This window comes from Canis lupus, chromosome 33 (assembly GCF_048164855.1).
Source record: "Canis lupus baileyi chromosome 33, mCanLup2.hap1, whole genome shotgun sequence".
NCBI lineage: Eukaryota > Metazoa > Chordata > Mammalia > Carnivora > Canidae > Canis > Canis lupus.
This window is the reverse complement of record NC_132870.1, coordinates 38,272,045-38,288,227: the sequence shown is the minus strand read 5'-3', so window position 1 is coordinate 38,288,227 and position 16,183 is coordinate 38,272,045. Positions and strand designations below refer to the sequence as shown.

General features: G+C 34.5%; 1 protein-coding gene across 3 annotated transcripts in view; it reads right to left on the bottom strand.

Moving 5' to 3' along the window:
* The window catches only part of USP53 (ubiquitin specific peptidase 53), a 65,099-nt gene that overhangs the window by 12,079 nt on the left and 36,837 nt on the right, over positions 1 to 16,183 (bottom strand). For all 3 annotated transcript variants that reach the window (XM_072810126.1, XM_072810127.1, XM_072810128.1), the window contains 8 exons: positions 15,575 to 15,680; positions 14,640 to 14,786; positions 13,850 to 13,999; positions 6,811 to 6,973; positions 6,077 to 6,229; positions 4,624 to 4,770; positions 2,569 to 3,307; positions 1,131 to 1,207 (listed from right to left, as the gene is read on the bottom strand). In XM_072810126.1, coding sequence (XP_072666227.1) covers positions 1,131 to 1,207; positions 2,569 to 3,307; positions 4,624 to 4,770; positions 6,077 to 6,229; positions 6,811 to 6,973; positions 13,850 to 13,999; positions 14,640 to 14,786; positions 15,575 to 15,680 — 1,682 coding nt within the window. The remainder of the gene's footprint in view (positions 1 to 1,130; positions 1,208 to 2,568; positions 3,308 to 4,623; positions 4,771 to 6,076; positions 6,230 to 6,810; positions 6,974 to 13,849; positions 14,000 to 14,639; positions 14,787 to 15,574; positions 15,681 to 16,183) is intronic.

The following is a 16,183-nucleotide window of genomic DNA, read 5'->3' as shown; positions in this document are numbered from 1 at the left end:
TGATTTCTGGCCAGCCCTTTACTGTTTCCTGTAATACTTGGTTACCAGACTTTTATCAGATTTTTAAAAGAGGCGAGACATTTTATATAGGAAAGGAAGGTTATTTCCTTAATATAAGTGTTTCCTTCTGATATTATACCACTTGATAAAAACAAAATAATTTAACACTTAATCATATTCAATGCCTATAACCTTAAAATAATCTCCACAAAAGCCTTAAGAATGATAAAAATTAAAAGCAAACTTTAAAATTTGTTTTCATGGCTACTTTTTATTGTGAAAAATTATATCTCTTTTGATCCTCTGAATTCTAACATTTGAAAATAGTGTTTTTAATTGCGACCTCAATAACCTCCTTGCTCATACTTTTCCTCGATCCTTCTCCCCTAAATCCTTCAGGTATATCCTCTTAGTAGCAACCCTAAATTCTATATACAGTCAAACATCTAATTTTGTTTCTTTTTTTTTTTTTTTTCAAACTGAACTTTTCTAACAGGCTGCTTATTCATTTTTCTATCCTGTCCCTGACTCCTGTGGCAGACATTAGGACTGTCCACAGACATTTCAGTTCACCTTCCAGGCATGGGTAAAGACTGCACTTTTCCACTCTCTTTGAAATTACATTTGGCTATTAAGATTGAGATTTGGCCAATGAGATGTGAGTGGAAGCAGATGTATCACTTCTGGTTGAAGTTATTAAGTGATTGTTATGTCCTCCTTCAATCTCATCTCCCCACAATACTGTAAGGATCAAAGAAGCATCCATGGAGATGGAGTCTCACTAGCCTGAGTGACTTCTAGGAAGAGACTCCATGCTGATCTCCACTGGTCATGTACCATGAGCAAAACACAAATGTGTTGACACACTGAAATTCTGAAGTTGTTACCATTGCGTAGCCTAGAACCTAGGCTCTCCTAACTGACACACACCCCTCGTTGTCCGTTCCCTGAAGGAGCTATTCCCAACCTTTCAAAGCCTTTAAGCATGAACCCTCCCAACTTCCATCCTCATTACTCATAATCTTATCAGTAATAGGACTGTTCCTAGCTTCTTAACTCTTATTACCACAATTTATTCTTTACAGCTACTATAATCTATAATATAGAATATATTTAAAATAGAATTTTACCTTCTAAGTAGTTTTTGCTCTGTTGGGAGGAACAGTTGACATACTCTACATTTATGTTGCTTGTCCTAACATGGTCACTAGAAAACAGAAGAAAACACACACCAAATACATTAGCTATCGTAATTACTATTGTAGTTAGAATCTAAGAAAAAGAAAGGAAATAACATTTGTTTTTTTTGTTTTTTTTTTTGTTTTTTTTTTTTTTGGAAATAACATTTGTTAAACAATTATATGCCATGTATTTTTCTAGGGATTACTGTGTATTATTTAATTTGCATCTCCATAACAACACTTAAAATGTTATTAACCTCATTTTATAATAGGATATTAAGGTTGTCAAAGTCAAATCAATTTGCCAATACTTAAAATCAAAGTCTACCTTGTTACAAAGTCCTGACCTTCCTACTACTACCCTAAGCTACCCCTTCCCAAGAAGTGTTATGAAATTACCCTGTCAAATAAAAAAGTTTTGGGAAGACTTTATTGATTGCAATGATTATTTTAATAAAATACAAGCAGCTGATTTTTGCAAATCTGGTTTTTTAATAATAAATGTGATAAAACACCAGCTAATAACAAATTAAGATGTTTCATTTAGTTGGATTAAAAGCCAATTAAGCTGTGGACAAAAGGTTTCACAGAAAAGGGCAAATATACTGCTAACTGTAACATACAAATATATTCAGAATTATTATTTTTTAAGGATTTTATTTATTCACGAGACACACACACACACACACACACACACACACACACACACACAGATTGGAGCAGAGACACAGGTAGAGGGAGAAGCAGACTCCATGCAGGGAGCCTGATGTGGGACTCGATCCTGGGTCTCCAGGATCACACCCTGGGCCGAAGGTGGCGCTAAACCGCTGAGCCACCCAGGCTGCCCCAAATATATTCAGAATTAAAAATTAATCGAACACAAACTTCAGTTATTTGGCTGCATTCTTTTATATTTGCTAAAGGAAAAATCTCTCTTCCATGCTGGCTTTGAAAGCAGACAATCTCCCCATCTCTGAGTTTACAGATATTAGAGATAGGATAATGAACATTAAATAGACTGAAAAATTAAATAATTCGCTTAATGACTAAGACACAACCAATTTAAATCTATGCTTTAAAACCTCTAGTATGTATTAATAGTTATCAGTGTCAACAATGACAATGTATTTCTGCACTCCTAAAAATATTTCTGGAATCAGGAAATAACTATTTAAAATAGAAATCTGCAATATCAAATAACCTACAATATCCCAGGTCTCTTCCCTCTGAAGTCAAAACCTGAAATATCAAATAACCTGCAATATCCCAGGTCTCTTCCCTCTGAAGTCAAGCTCTTTCCATGACCCTTAGTTGACCCCAGATTTTGAAAATTACTTCACATAACAGTAGAAAATTATGGGGGGAAATCATTCAATTTGTGTATTACCTGCAGGATACTGTTTCTTTAACACCACTGATATCCATTCCTGTACCATTTCCATCGACAACAGGTGAATCCAAATTAGCAGATCCATTGCTGACATGATCACTACTTTCATATCCAGACTCAGTCCTTTGCATCTGCCAATTGTCACCATGAACTGTAGTCTCTTTGAGGCCTTTATTTTTCTCTGCTCCTTTTCCATTAGATTCAAGGGAACTCCTGCTTCCTATTTCCTGCTTCATTTCATCTTCATAGATAGTCATTAAACATTTTTGCTTTGGGTTCTCTTTTGACCAATTGTTAAAACTCTGATCTTTGCTACATTTAGCTTTGTTACTGATATTTGATTTATGTCTTGGACTATGCTGCCTTTTTTCACTTTCACTAAAAATACTATCAACATTTAGTGTTTCTCTCATAGGTTTCCAACCTCGGGTCCGGCTTTTACTGCTGCCACTATAGGTGCTTCCTTTATCCCTAGAATCTTGGCTGCTATCTGTATCATATCCAGTGCCACTGTCACTCTTAACTTTGCCAGTTACTTTCTCTCCTGGGGCAAGAATTTGGGATTTACTTGAACTCAGTACTTGTGCAGAAGCTCGGCTCTGATGGGCAACTCGGTCATGTTTACATGGTCCTTTTCCTTGACTATGATATAGATTTGGATTTCCATATTGTCTAAAGCCATTTGGGGCAGGAGGTGATCCAGACTTGAAATGCAGAAGGTCTTCATCAACCAAATCTTTAAATAATTAAAGATACAAATGAATATTCTTCAGAGACATTTTTTAGTTACAAGCCAAGTACTTTGAGAAATGTTAAGCAGTAATATGTAAATAATAATTATAAGATTTATATTATATCACACAGTAATATGACATTGAAAGGTGTTTTTTTCATTCTCTATGCTTAATGAGAGGCATTTATAAGTGGTTCTGTAATAATTTTGAAAAGTGACCTCTAACGTAGATCATAATTAAAGGCTTTTTAAAAGCCAATATTCTATCTCACTCAAATTAGTGAAAATTAAATCATCATAATAAAAGTACTTTTCAAAAAAAATAATAAAAGTATTTTTCATCATTTATACTAGTAAAGATTTAAAATTTGTTAAACCAAATGATGGTAAGAGTATAAAAAAAACATTTAATCACTATTACTGGGAGTGCAGACTGGTTCAGTCTTTTAGGAGAGCAACAGAGCCACATCCATCAAAATTAAGAATAAACAGGGATCCCTGGGTGGCGCAGCGGTTTGGCGCCTGCCTTTGGCCCAGGGCGCGATCCTGGAGACCCGGGATCGAATCCCACGTGGGGCTCCCGATGCATGGAGCCTGCTTCTCCCTCTGCCTGTGTCTCTGCCTCTCACTCTCTCTCTCTGTGTGACTATCATAAAAAAAAAAAAAAAAAAAAGAATAAACACACCTTACCCCAGTAATTCTCCTGAAAGAATTTTATGCTGTAGCTATAAACAAAAAAGTACACAAAGGTATAAAATGATACATACCACTGCAGCAAAAATCTTTTTTTTTTTTTTTTGCAGCAAAAATCTTAAATCAAGTTTTAAAGTCTAAAAAGTATCATTTAAATTATGGTATGGCTGTAAAGAGAAAACCATAAAGACTAAGACATGCTCATAATGAACCACACACTATTAACAGTGAAAAAAAAAAAAAAAAAAAAAAAAACAAAAAAAAAAACAGTGAAATAGAGGGAAGGTGAGGGGCTGTAAGAAAAAAAGCTTTTCTCCCTTAATTTTATAACCTTCCTCTTATTTGAATGTACCATATGGGTGACCTGAATTTATCATTAAAAGGAAAGTTAAAACGTCAAAACAAGCACAAGTATTCCGGGCTAGAATTAAATAAGAATTGGAAAAATTTTATATTTATAGATTTAATAGGTGTATTAAAGAAATCCTATTAAGATATATAACATGTCAACAAATATATATAATATAAGGAAATTATATTAAATTGTATTAAAGTTATAAAATTTATTTTAAAAATAAGATTTTAGCAATTCCTTTTCAAATGAACACTTTAAATTCTTAACCTACCTCTATGTCGGCCCAAATCTTTTCTTTGTCCCCTCTCCAAATCTTTCCTTTGTGATGAAAGGAAGTTCCTCTGTTCAATGGCTTTTAAAGCACATTCTCTGGAAATGTCTTTTATTTTTTCCCTTTGATCACTGTGAGTTAACTTAACTGTAAAAGAAATCATTCTTAAATAATATAAATCATTTTTTAAACTGCTCAACAAAAGTACAAACTGAACTATATAAAATTCTTAAGATGTTATATATTAAAAACAAAATATAAAGTATAGAATGAACTCATTTTTATGTTTAACCAAAAAACTCAATGTGATTTATCCTGACACTGTAGATGCATGTTGACTTTTAAAACTTCTTGTATAGCTCCTAAAGCTAGAGTAAAAGGAAAAAGAAGAGATCTTGTATTGAAATAATAAAAGTAAAGGTAACTGAGTGGTCGCTATGTATCAGACATTATTAAAGTCTTAACTCATTTACTTCTTTGAGGTGGTACAATTACTGTCTCCATTGTGGATCAGGAAATAAGGCACGGAGAAGTTAAAAACTTGCCCAAGTTCACATAGCTTGTAAATGTGAACCAGGATTATGAACCCAAGTTGCCTGGTTCTGATGTTGTGTTTGTAATCACATACATAGTTTCTGAGCTTAAAAGTAGTCCTCTTTTGACAAATAGCTTAATCTAAGAGTATTAACGATATTGACGGTAACAGTAATACTCCATTAAGAACTTTTTTTTAAATTTTTTTTCCATTAAGAACTTTTAAAAGCATTTACTATAATTCTTTGTTGACAACAATTGTTAATTCTAGATCCTACCCACCTTGATTAAATGGGTCACTTTTATGGTTAGACATTATTTCATTAATGGATTTTAAAGGTGCTCATAAAATCAAAGTTCAATGTATTTCTAAACCATAACTATACACATCATGCTGCAATGTCTCATTTTGGACCCAAGTCACAGAACTTGGTTTGTGAAAATCAAAGTTGTGGGATGATGATAACGAGGGAGACTTGAATAAAAATGAGGTTAAGTATCAAGTATGATTATAATAACTTTGAACTACTGTTGCATTCACTAATGGCAAATTTAAATTTAGCTCGTATGCTTGTGTTTTTCCTCTACAAGTTAATAATTAACTCCTAGAAGGAAAGGCCACATTATGACTTTCTTTGGTAACTGTCCAGATTGCCTCCAGGATGCTGTAGCTCTGAGTGTATGGAGAAACCCAAACAGTAGTCAAGTTCTGGCTGTTCGGATCAAACTACAAGTCTGAGAGAAATGCATAAGTTAAAAGACAAAATCTTGTTATCTAGCTGTTATTTTTTCTTCATGGTCAAGGTGAAGCACTCTTTTTTTATATGGTACTTAGCAGAAATTACAGATGCAGTAAAAAAAGGAAGGGGGAAGTGTAATTACTCAGGGACAATGTAAAAATGATGATTTAAATACATACCTGGTCCTCCACCACCACTTGTTTGAATATGGCTCCGACTAAATGCTGAAATATTATCTGTTTGAAATTTCTGATTTTCTCTCTGTTTCGCCTGATCACAAAATCCATTTTCTTTTGAATGATCTGACTTATAAATTGAGGGCTTTTCACATCCTTAAAGGACAAACAAAAATGTATTATTCCTATCCTCCTCCCCACCAGAAGAAAAGAAGTTTGAATATTTTTTTTTTGGCAATTTCTACACCCAATGTGGGGCTCCAGCGCACAACCCTGAGATGGAGGGTTGCATGTCCGACTGAGTGAGTTGGCCAAGTGCCCCTGAATCATTTTTAATACTGGGGATAATTAGTTATTAACTCAAAGGATTGACATTTTTAAAGGATTTCTACATGCTTTGTAATGCATCCAAAAATGGCCTAGCTCCTTTAGACTTTTTTCAGCATTATAACTCACTTTAATTCCCAATATTTACTACTAGAAAGTTTGCAGTCAAGTATCCCCTTCTGTGCTTGTGTGATCACAGAAGTGGGTAGCTCCTGAGTGTGCTTTAGAGGCCACTGGTAAGGAAAGGCTTCCTTATAAAGATTAACTCAAAGTAAAAGAATTTTCCTGAACTCTGCTTCACTGAAACTGAATTTTAAAATTATCCTCAAAATTCATTTTATCTTCAGTATATTAATACTTAGTATGACTATGATACTAAAAGAACACTAAAAAGAACTTTTAAAAATTACCCATGTTTTCTGCAACGGATTTATAATGTGACCAGTTGATGACCTGCCTAAGCGCATCTTCAGTAGAAACTGCTGTGCCATCTGGGTTTGCGTAAAACAAAAGCAGTGGCTGGAAATGGCATCGGATACATTTGGAGACCACATCCTTCCATCTAGTTCCAACCTTTAAAAAAAAGCCACGATGAATAAGAACAAAACAAAATACTGTAATCAATGTGCTACACATTTGAATAGCAGAGACTAAATTACTTTGTATACTAAAAATTTTTTTAAGAATTCAGGTAACAGCACTTCAGCTGTTCATATTATATGATTACTTTTATTTTAAACTAGTCTAATAAACATCTTTTAAACAGTCATTATAAAACTGATGGGCAAAATTATACACTTACTATATCAACATTTAGACTATCAAATTTTAAAAAGCTTTTCTACATACATGATAGATTGACTTTTGACAAAGATTTAAAGGCAATTTAATGGAGAAATTTAAGAGTCTACTAAGCAATGGTTCTAAAACAACTGGATGGCCATTTTAACCTTGGAGAAGGTAAAGATTTCTTAGGACATCAAACAGTGGCTCAGTTGGTTAGGCATCTGACTCTTGATTTCAGCTTACATCATAATCTCAGAGTCATGGAGTTCAGCCCTGAGTAGGGCTCTGCACTGAGTGTGGAGCCTGCTTGAAATTCTCTCTTCCTTTCCCTCTGTCCCTCCTCAACCTTTGCACATGCACATATGCTCTCTCAAAAAAATAAAATTTAAAAAAAGGCAGGATATGAAACAAACCACGTAAGAAAAAAGTCTTAAAATGGGCTTCATATCAAAATAAATTAGTAACTTCTGCTTATCTTTAAAGGTTACCATTGGGCAGCCCGGGTGGCTCAGCGGTCTAGAGCCACCTTCAGTCCAGGGTGTGATCCTGGAGACCCAGAATCAAGTCCCACGTCAGGCTCCCCGCATGGAGCCTGCTTCTCCCTCTGCCTGTGTCTCTGCCTCTCTCTCTCTGTGTCTCTCATGAATAAATAAATAAAATCTTAAAAAAAAAATAATAAAGGTTATCATTAAGAAAATGAAAAAAAAAAAGCCACACACATCTAATAAAGGATTTGTGTGCAAAATAAAGAACTCCTACAATTCATTAATATGAGGATCCAACTTAAAATGGACAAAATATCTGAAGTCACTTCACCAAAAAAAATATATATATATAACAATGGCCAATTAGCACACACAGAGGTACTCAAAACATTATTAATCATAAGGGAAATGCAAATTAAAACATCATTGAGATAACATTGTACATTCATTAAAAGGGCTAAAATTAAAGACTAAAAACATAAAATACTGCTGAGAATACAGAGCAACTAGAACTCTCATAAACTGTTAATAGGGATGTGAATTGGCATAATCACTTTGAAGATCAATCTCCCAGTTCTTTATAAAGTTTAACATATACTTATCATACAACCCAGAAGTTCCACTTCTGAGTATTTAATATATATATATATATTTTTTTTTTAATTGAGAGAGAAAAGGGGGGGGGGGGGAATGGCAGAGGGAGAAAGAGAGAAGAGAGCAGGTTCCACATCCTGCTCAGAACCCAACGTGGGACTCCATCTCATGGCCCTGAGATTATGACCTGAGCCAAAATCAAGAATCTGATACTTAACTGACTGAGCCACCCAGGCATCTCCACTTCTGAGTACTAGCTAAGAACAATGGGGAAAAAATTATGTTCACACAAAGTAGTCATACTTCAAAGGTAAACGGATAAATTGTTACACAGCCATGTAATAGAACACAACAATTAAGCACTGACATAACATGAATGAAAAAAATTTTTTTTCTGAACATGAATGAATCTTAAAAGGTATTATGCTTGGTAGAGGAAGCCAAATACAAGGAATAGAGACTGTGAGACACTATTCTTACAAAACGGTAGAATGAGAAAGACTAATCTACAGTGAGATCAGTGATCTCCTAGGGCCCAAGATAGGGTGGGGGTTTGGCAGAGAAGGGATCTTTAAAAGTCCTTGAGCTTTTTCAAACCACACATATTTAGCTGTTTACCCTTCTTATCTTGGATTCTGAGATACTTGAGGAACTAAAGTAATTCAAAAACAAAACAAATGTAAAACTCATAGTGACTATACACCCAGTTCTTCCTTCAAATTTTGACCATTTAAACTATGTGGATAGTAAGGAGTGCCAAAATGTTGCTACATACTAACTCAAGATGGAACTTGTTAATAAACTGCTCTATCAAAGTACTAAATAACTTGAGCAAATTGTTTATTTTAGAATATAAATATCCTTTTCTCTGGCTTTGAATATAATTTACATGAAATACAACTACCCAGTTACAGTATACCAATGAATTTTGACAAATATATACATGTAATCATGTATCTCCTTTAATAAACTTTCTTTGTACCCCCTTTGCAGTGACTGGCAACCGATGATTTAAATTTGTCACTTTGTTTTTTCTGTTTCATGAATTTTACAGAAGCAGAATCAGTTGTTGTTGTTGTTTTTTAAGATTTTATTTATTTATTCATGAGAGACACAGAGTGGCAGAGACATAGGCAGAGGAAGAAGCAGGCTCCATGCAGGGAGCTTGATATGGGACTCGATCCTGAGACTCCAGGATCATGCTCTGGGCCAAAGGCAGGCACCAAACTCCTGAGCCACCCAGCCACCCCCAGAATCAGTTTTTATGTCTCACTTCTTTCATTTAACATACTGTTTTTCAGATTTTTCCACATTGTTACATGTATCAATAGTTCATTACTTTTTTTTAAAGATTTTATTTATATATTCGTGATAGACACAAAGAGAGAGAGAGAGAGAGAGAGAGAGAGAGAATAAGAGGTAGAGACACAGGCAGAGGGAGAAGCAGGCTCCATGCAGGGAGCCTGACATGGGACTTGATCCTGGGTCTCCAGGATCACGCCCTGGGCTGAAGGCGGCGCTAAGCCACTAAGCCACCGGGGCTGCCCTCTACATGTGGTTGAGTCTGTTTCTTGGTTTGCCTTTTTCCTTTTGCTTGTTTCTTAAATTCCACATGTGAGTGAAATCATGTGGTATTTGTCTTTCTCTGACTTATTTCATTTAGCGTAATACTCTCTAGCTCCATCCACGTCACTGCAAATGGCAAGATTTCATTTTTTATGGCTGGGTAATATTCGTGTGTGTGTATGTGTGTGTATGTGTGTGTATACACCACTTTTTCTTTATCCATTCATCAGTTGATGGACATTTGGGCTGTTTCCATAATTTTGCTATTGTAGACAATGCTGATACAAACACTGTGGTGCATATAACCTTTTGAATTAGTATTTTTTGGAATCCTTTGGGTAAATACCTCATAGTGCAATTGCTGGATCATTGGGTGGTTCTATTTTTAACTTTTTGAGGAACCTTCACACTGCTTTCCAAAGTGGCTGCACCAGTTTGCATTTCCACCAACTGTGCAAACCATTCTCTGCATCCTAACATCTGCTGTTTCCTGTGTTATTGATTTTAGCCATTCTAACAGGTGTGGGTGATATCTCATTGTAATTTTGATTTGTATTTCCCTGATGTTCAGTGATGTTGAGTAACTATTCATGTGTCTACTGACCATCTGTATGTCTTCTTTGGAGAAATGTCTGCTCATGTTTTTGGCCCATTTTTTAATGAATAATACAAATTCATTTTTTGGGGTGGTAAATTCTGTAAGTTCTTTATATATTTTGGATACTAACCCATTATCAGATATGTCATCTCCAAATATTTTCTCCCATCCTGTAAGCTGCCTTTTAGTTTTGTTGACTGCTTCCTTTGCTGTGCAGAAGTTTTTTATTTTGATGAAGCCCTAATAGTTTATTTTTGTTTTTGTTTCCCTTGCCTCAGGAGCCATGTAGAAGGAAGTTGCTATGGCTGTCAAACAGGTTACTGCCTGTGTTTTCCTCTAGGATTTTTATATTTTCAAGTCTCATATTTAGGTCTTTAATCCATTTTGAATTTATTTTTGTAGATCGTGTAAGAAAGTGGTCCAGTTTTCCCAATACCATTTTTTTTTTTTAAAGATTTTATTTATTCATGAGAGACAGAGAGAGAGAGAAAGAGGTAGAGAGACAGGCAGAGGGAGAAGCAGGCTCCATGCAGGGAGCCCGACATGGGACTCGATCCTGAGTCTCCAGGATCATGCCCTGGGCTAAAGGCGGCGCTAAACTGCTGAGCCACACGGGCTGCCTCCCAACACCATTTAAGTGACTGTCTTTTTCTCACTGCATATTCTTTCCTACTCTGTTGAAGATTAACTGACCATATAGTTGTGAGTTCCAAGTTTTCTATCTTGTTGCATTGATCTATGTCTATTTTTATGCCATTATCATATTGTTTTGATCACTACCGCTTTGTGATATAACTTAAAGTCCAGAATTGTGATGTATCCAGCTTTGCTTTGCTTTTTCAAAGTTGCTTTGGCTATTTGGGGTCTTTTGTGGTTTCACACAAATTTTAGAATTATTTGTTCTAGCTCTGGAAAAATGCTGTTAGTATTTTTTTAGGGATTATTATTAAATATGAAAATTGCTTTAGCCAGTATGAACATTGTAACAATATTTGTTCTTCCAATCCATGAGCATGGAATGTTTTTCCATTTCTGTCATCTTCGATTTCTTTCATCAGTGTTTTATAGTTTTCAGAGTACAGGTCTTTCACATCTTTGCTTAGGTTTATTCCTAGGTATCTCATGGTTTTGGATGCAATTGTACATAGGACTAATTCCTTGATTTTTCTTTCTGCTTATTTGGTAATTTTTTACTGAATACGATCTTGAAAGGACATATTGAAATTTAAATTTTGGGGTGACTTTTATTGTGTTCCTTTAAAAAGTACTGGACTTCATTCCACCATTTGTTAAGTTATGTGGGATCATCTTGGTCCTTTGAAGGCTTCATTTTAAGCTTTTTATGTCAGGTCCAGAGCAGTATTCAGTCTAGGTATAACTTAGCCCCACTATTAAGATGATACTTTTCTGAGGATTCTATTTGTTAGCTGTATGCATTACAGTGTCTTTCCACTTTTGCTGGTGAGGATGCAAACTATTCCTAGCCCTGTGTGAATTTGAAAATTGTTTGACCTCTTTTCCAGTAATTCTTTCCCCCACCCTGTACAGGTCTGCCCCACATATATCAGATCACTCTTCAGCCAAAGATTCACCACTCTATCAGTCTCCAGAAATTTCCCCCTGTGCAATCTTTCTGGTAAGCTGTCCAGTGATTTTAGCTATCTTGGCCTCCTTCCTGAATTCCGAGTTTGGTTTCCTCAACTCACTAAGACTTCTAGGGTTTATCTGAATCCTGCCCCCCTGCATTGTACAAACTACCTGTAGGGAGTAAGCAGTAGGCTCATCTTATTTGTTTCCTTTTTTCTGTTCAACTGCCTGCAATCTATCTAATGTCTAAAATTGTTTCATCTATTTGGTTTTCTAATTTTTGTAATATTCATCCTTCACAGAAAGAATTAGAAATCCACTAAATACTGAATATTTGACCTTCTACTTACTTAGTAATTCATAATGCTGATAAATGGCCCTTTTATATTAAAATGAAAGCAAATGGAATTGTACATCATTTGCTTATAACAATGAAATAACCTGTACGTTTAAATCCATTTACTGCTTAATGATAGGATTCTCAAAGCCAATAAGCCTAGGAATAGTCTTGACAAGATCAACAGTTTTTAAATGTACAAAATCTGAATCTCCTATAGAACTTTTTTTTAAAAATCGGGTATTGGCCTCTACACCACTGAATTGAGAATTTAAGAGTCCAGGCAGGTCTAAGTTTTTTCAAAAGTTTCAAAGGTAATTCTGATACAAACTCCTTATTATAAACCATTACTCATGAGTTTTCTAAATATTATAATTTTTTTTTTTAATATTATAATTTTTAAAAAAGATTTTATTTATTTGACGGTAAGAGAAAGAACACATAAGGAAGAGGGAGAAACAGACTCACTGCTGAGCAGGGAGCCCAACTCAGGCCTCAGTCCCAGGACCCTGGGATGATGACCTTAGTCGAAGGCAGACACTTAACTGAGCCACCCGGGGACCCTAAAATATTATAATGCTTGAATAAATTATTTACCAAAAGGTATAATAGGTATATCTAATTCTAAATACCACAAAGGTTGAAAAGGCAGTCATAATTTAAAAAACAAGCAGATTTTCATCACTAATTATACAAAACAATTGTGAATCATTCACAAAGAAATACAAAGAGCGACTATGTATCAGACACAAAATGTTTCAGACATACAGATCATCGATAGTTACATATTTGCATTCTAAGATTTATTAGTCACCTTTTTATTATTCTGGAAATGGACTGGTTTAAAAGTTGGCTTTAAAATAAACCAGATTTGGGATCCCTGGGTGGCGCAGCGGTTGAGCGCCTGCCTTTGGCCCAGGGCGCGATCCTGGAGACCCAGGATCGAATCCCACATCGGGCTCCCGGTGCATGGAGCCTGCTTCTCCCTCTGCCTGTGTCTCTGCGCCTCTCTCTCTCTCTGTGACTATCATAAATAAATAAAAAATAAAAATAAAATAAAATAAAAAAATAAAATAAAATAAACCAGATTTCAAAAATCAATAAAAGGAAGTATGAACTTAACAATGCTATTATCATTAAGGTCATTTATTATTTTATATAATAAAATATGATCATTATTTCACATATTATGTAATATACATTTTATATATTATTATTTAATTTACTCCTAAAAAGTAAAAGTCAGAATAATTATCCCAGTTAGTGGGATCCCTGGGTGGCTCAGCGATTTAGCGCCTGCCTTTGGCCCAGGGCATGATCCTGGAGTCCCAGGATCAAGTCCCACATCAGGCTCCCTGCATGGAGCTTGCTTCTCACTCTGCCTGTATCTCTGCTTCTCTCTCTCTGTGTGTGTCTCTCATGAATAAATAAATAAAATCTTTAAAACAAAACAAAACAAAACAAAAATTATCCCAGTTAGTCAAAGTGTCACTTACCTCTTTCACATTTGCATCATCAAAAAATACCCATTTGGAACTCTTGGTATGAAAGGCAAAGGCACAATAATGTCGGCTGGTGTAGCAGATCATACCAACTAGGTGAAGTTCACTATTTTTGGCATTTTCATCAGTAACTCTATAAAAAAGCTGTTTAAAAAAATAACAATGTACATTGAATTCTGTATTTTTTTAAAATAAGGAACAGTAACTTGATGAGTCACACATTTGACTACCTACGAAAAATATTTCTCATGACAAGCTTCCCTAATCCAATATTATATTGGATTTAATATTATATTAGTAATATACATACATAAACTGGAAATGTGGGATAAATTAAACAGTTCCTAACAAATTTTGATTAAATCACATATTTGAACATACATTAAACATATTATCTTAAAGTTTAATTGTAATATAAAGCAATTCAAAATATATTGATGTTAATAAGCATATTAAGAAATTGGTGCTATAGATGGTTTTTGAATCTTAAATCTTTCTAGGTTAATAGTCATACGTGTCATTACCATACACACACACACAAATCACTTGTCATTCTAGAATGATAATTAGAACATGAGATAGTTTATAATTGAAAGCCATTACTAGTCTATGCAAGAAATACATTGCAGTTAGCCTGTTTTGATGAACTTTATCAGCATTACATACCAATGTTATTTCCTTTAGGAAGAAAATTTAGTTCTGAAAAACAGTGTATTATAATATATGAGTATGTTTTAAAAGAATTTAAAAACAAAAAAGAAGAGAATGAAAACAGTTGAGATACCCCAGGAAGATAAAGATGTGTTGCCAGATTCCGAACAACATCTTCTGTCAAGTCAGAATGCTCAGAATCCCATACTAAACCAATTGTAACAATCTCTGGGCAATTCATTAAAACACGGCGAATTTTTATTTTTTGGCCACAGTTACTCTAAAGAAAAACACAAAGGGCAAATTTTGAAATTATTGAAACAGATATATCACAGGTAATAATACCTTGCACAGTTCATATTAAACAGTAACGATATTTACATGTATCAGAAAATTATTCAGCCTATTAAAATTGACTTTTATCAAATCATTTGTCTAATTATTGATTAAACAGGAAGTTTATTTTAAATCAAAGTACTTTTCTTTGGCATTTTTAAAATCTGTTAATACAAGAATTCAATCTAAAAATATGAGAAATAAAACACTGAAGTCATTAATATTACATTAGAAAAGAATGGTACCACTTGTAATGTTTAAATGAAGAAAAGAAACTTTCTCTTTAATCAAATAGATTTCAGAACCTAAAAAAATTAATCAGGGGCACTTGGGTGACTCAGTCAGTTAAAGTGCCTGACTTTAGATTTTGGCTCAAGTCATGATCTCAGGGTCATGAGATGGAGCCTCACCTATGGCCTCACATTCAGCAGGGAGCCTGCTTGAGATTTTCTCTCTTGGTCTCCCTCTGCCCCTCTCCCAACCCCTGCTTGCATGCTCTCTCAAAAAAAATTAATCAGCAAACACCAACTTAACTCCTTCACAAAGTTTTTAAATAAAGAGTGCTCAAATAAATAGCTCACATGGTATAAAGAGTTGCTAAAAATAACACTGAAAAAATAAATTCCTAAAATTAATTTCATGTATAATTAATATTGGTAAGGTAATTTCTGAATGTCTATTTTCAAATTTACAAACATAGAAGCACACTGATATTCTCCAAACTCTACTTACAGGACATTTCCTATAGTCATCAGTTGTATTTGCTGCTTGCAGCAATTCTGCAAACATTTCAGGTTTAAAACGTTCGTGCCTTTCCATCATTCTTTCTACTTCATTGCTACAAAAGAAAGAAGCAGTCTCAAATGTGTCCTATGAACTTTAAAAAGATCTAACAAATTATGCATGAAAAATACGAAGTTATCAACATGGGAATGATTGCTTTTTCTATCTTAAAACAGGTTTTGTCTGAAAAATTAACCATAAAGTAAATTTCCATACAGTGAAAAATTATGAAATTTGGCAGGTGTATGATGAAAAAAATTAGGTCAAGAACAAAATAACACTAAATTTTACCATTGTTTGGGACTACACGAATGAGGCCATTAAGATGATCCATCCACAGGTAGTTTTAAGTCAATTGTTTCTTTTACATCATTATTTAACAAGTAGGGACTTGAATTTAAACTTTGGCTTAAGAAGAACAACAAAGTGTTGGAAAGGCTTCCTCTCTGATCTAAGGTTCTCAGAAACAAAGTTATCATTTTTAGCTAACAGAAGGGCTCTTTGCTAATTAATGTAGAAATCAAAACCAAAACTATTTAGGTCAGGTTTGTGCCTTAT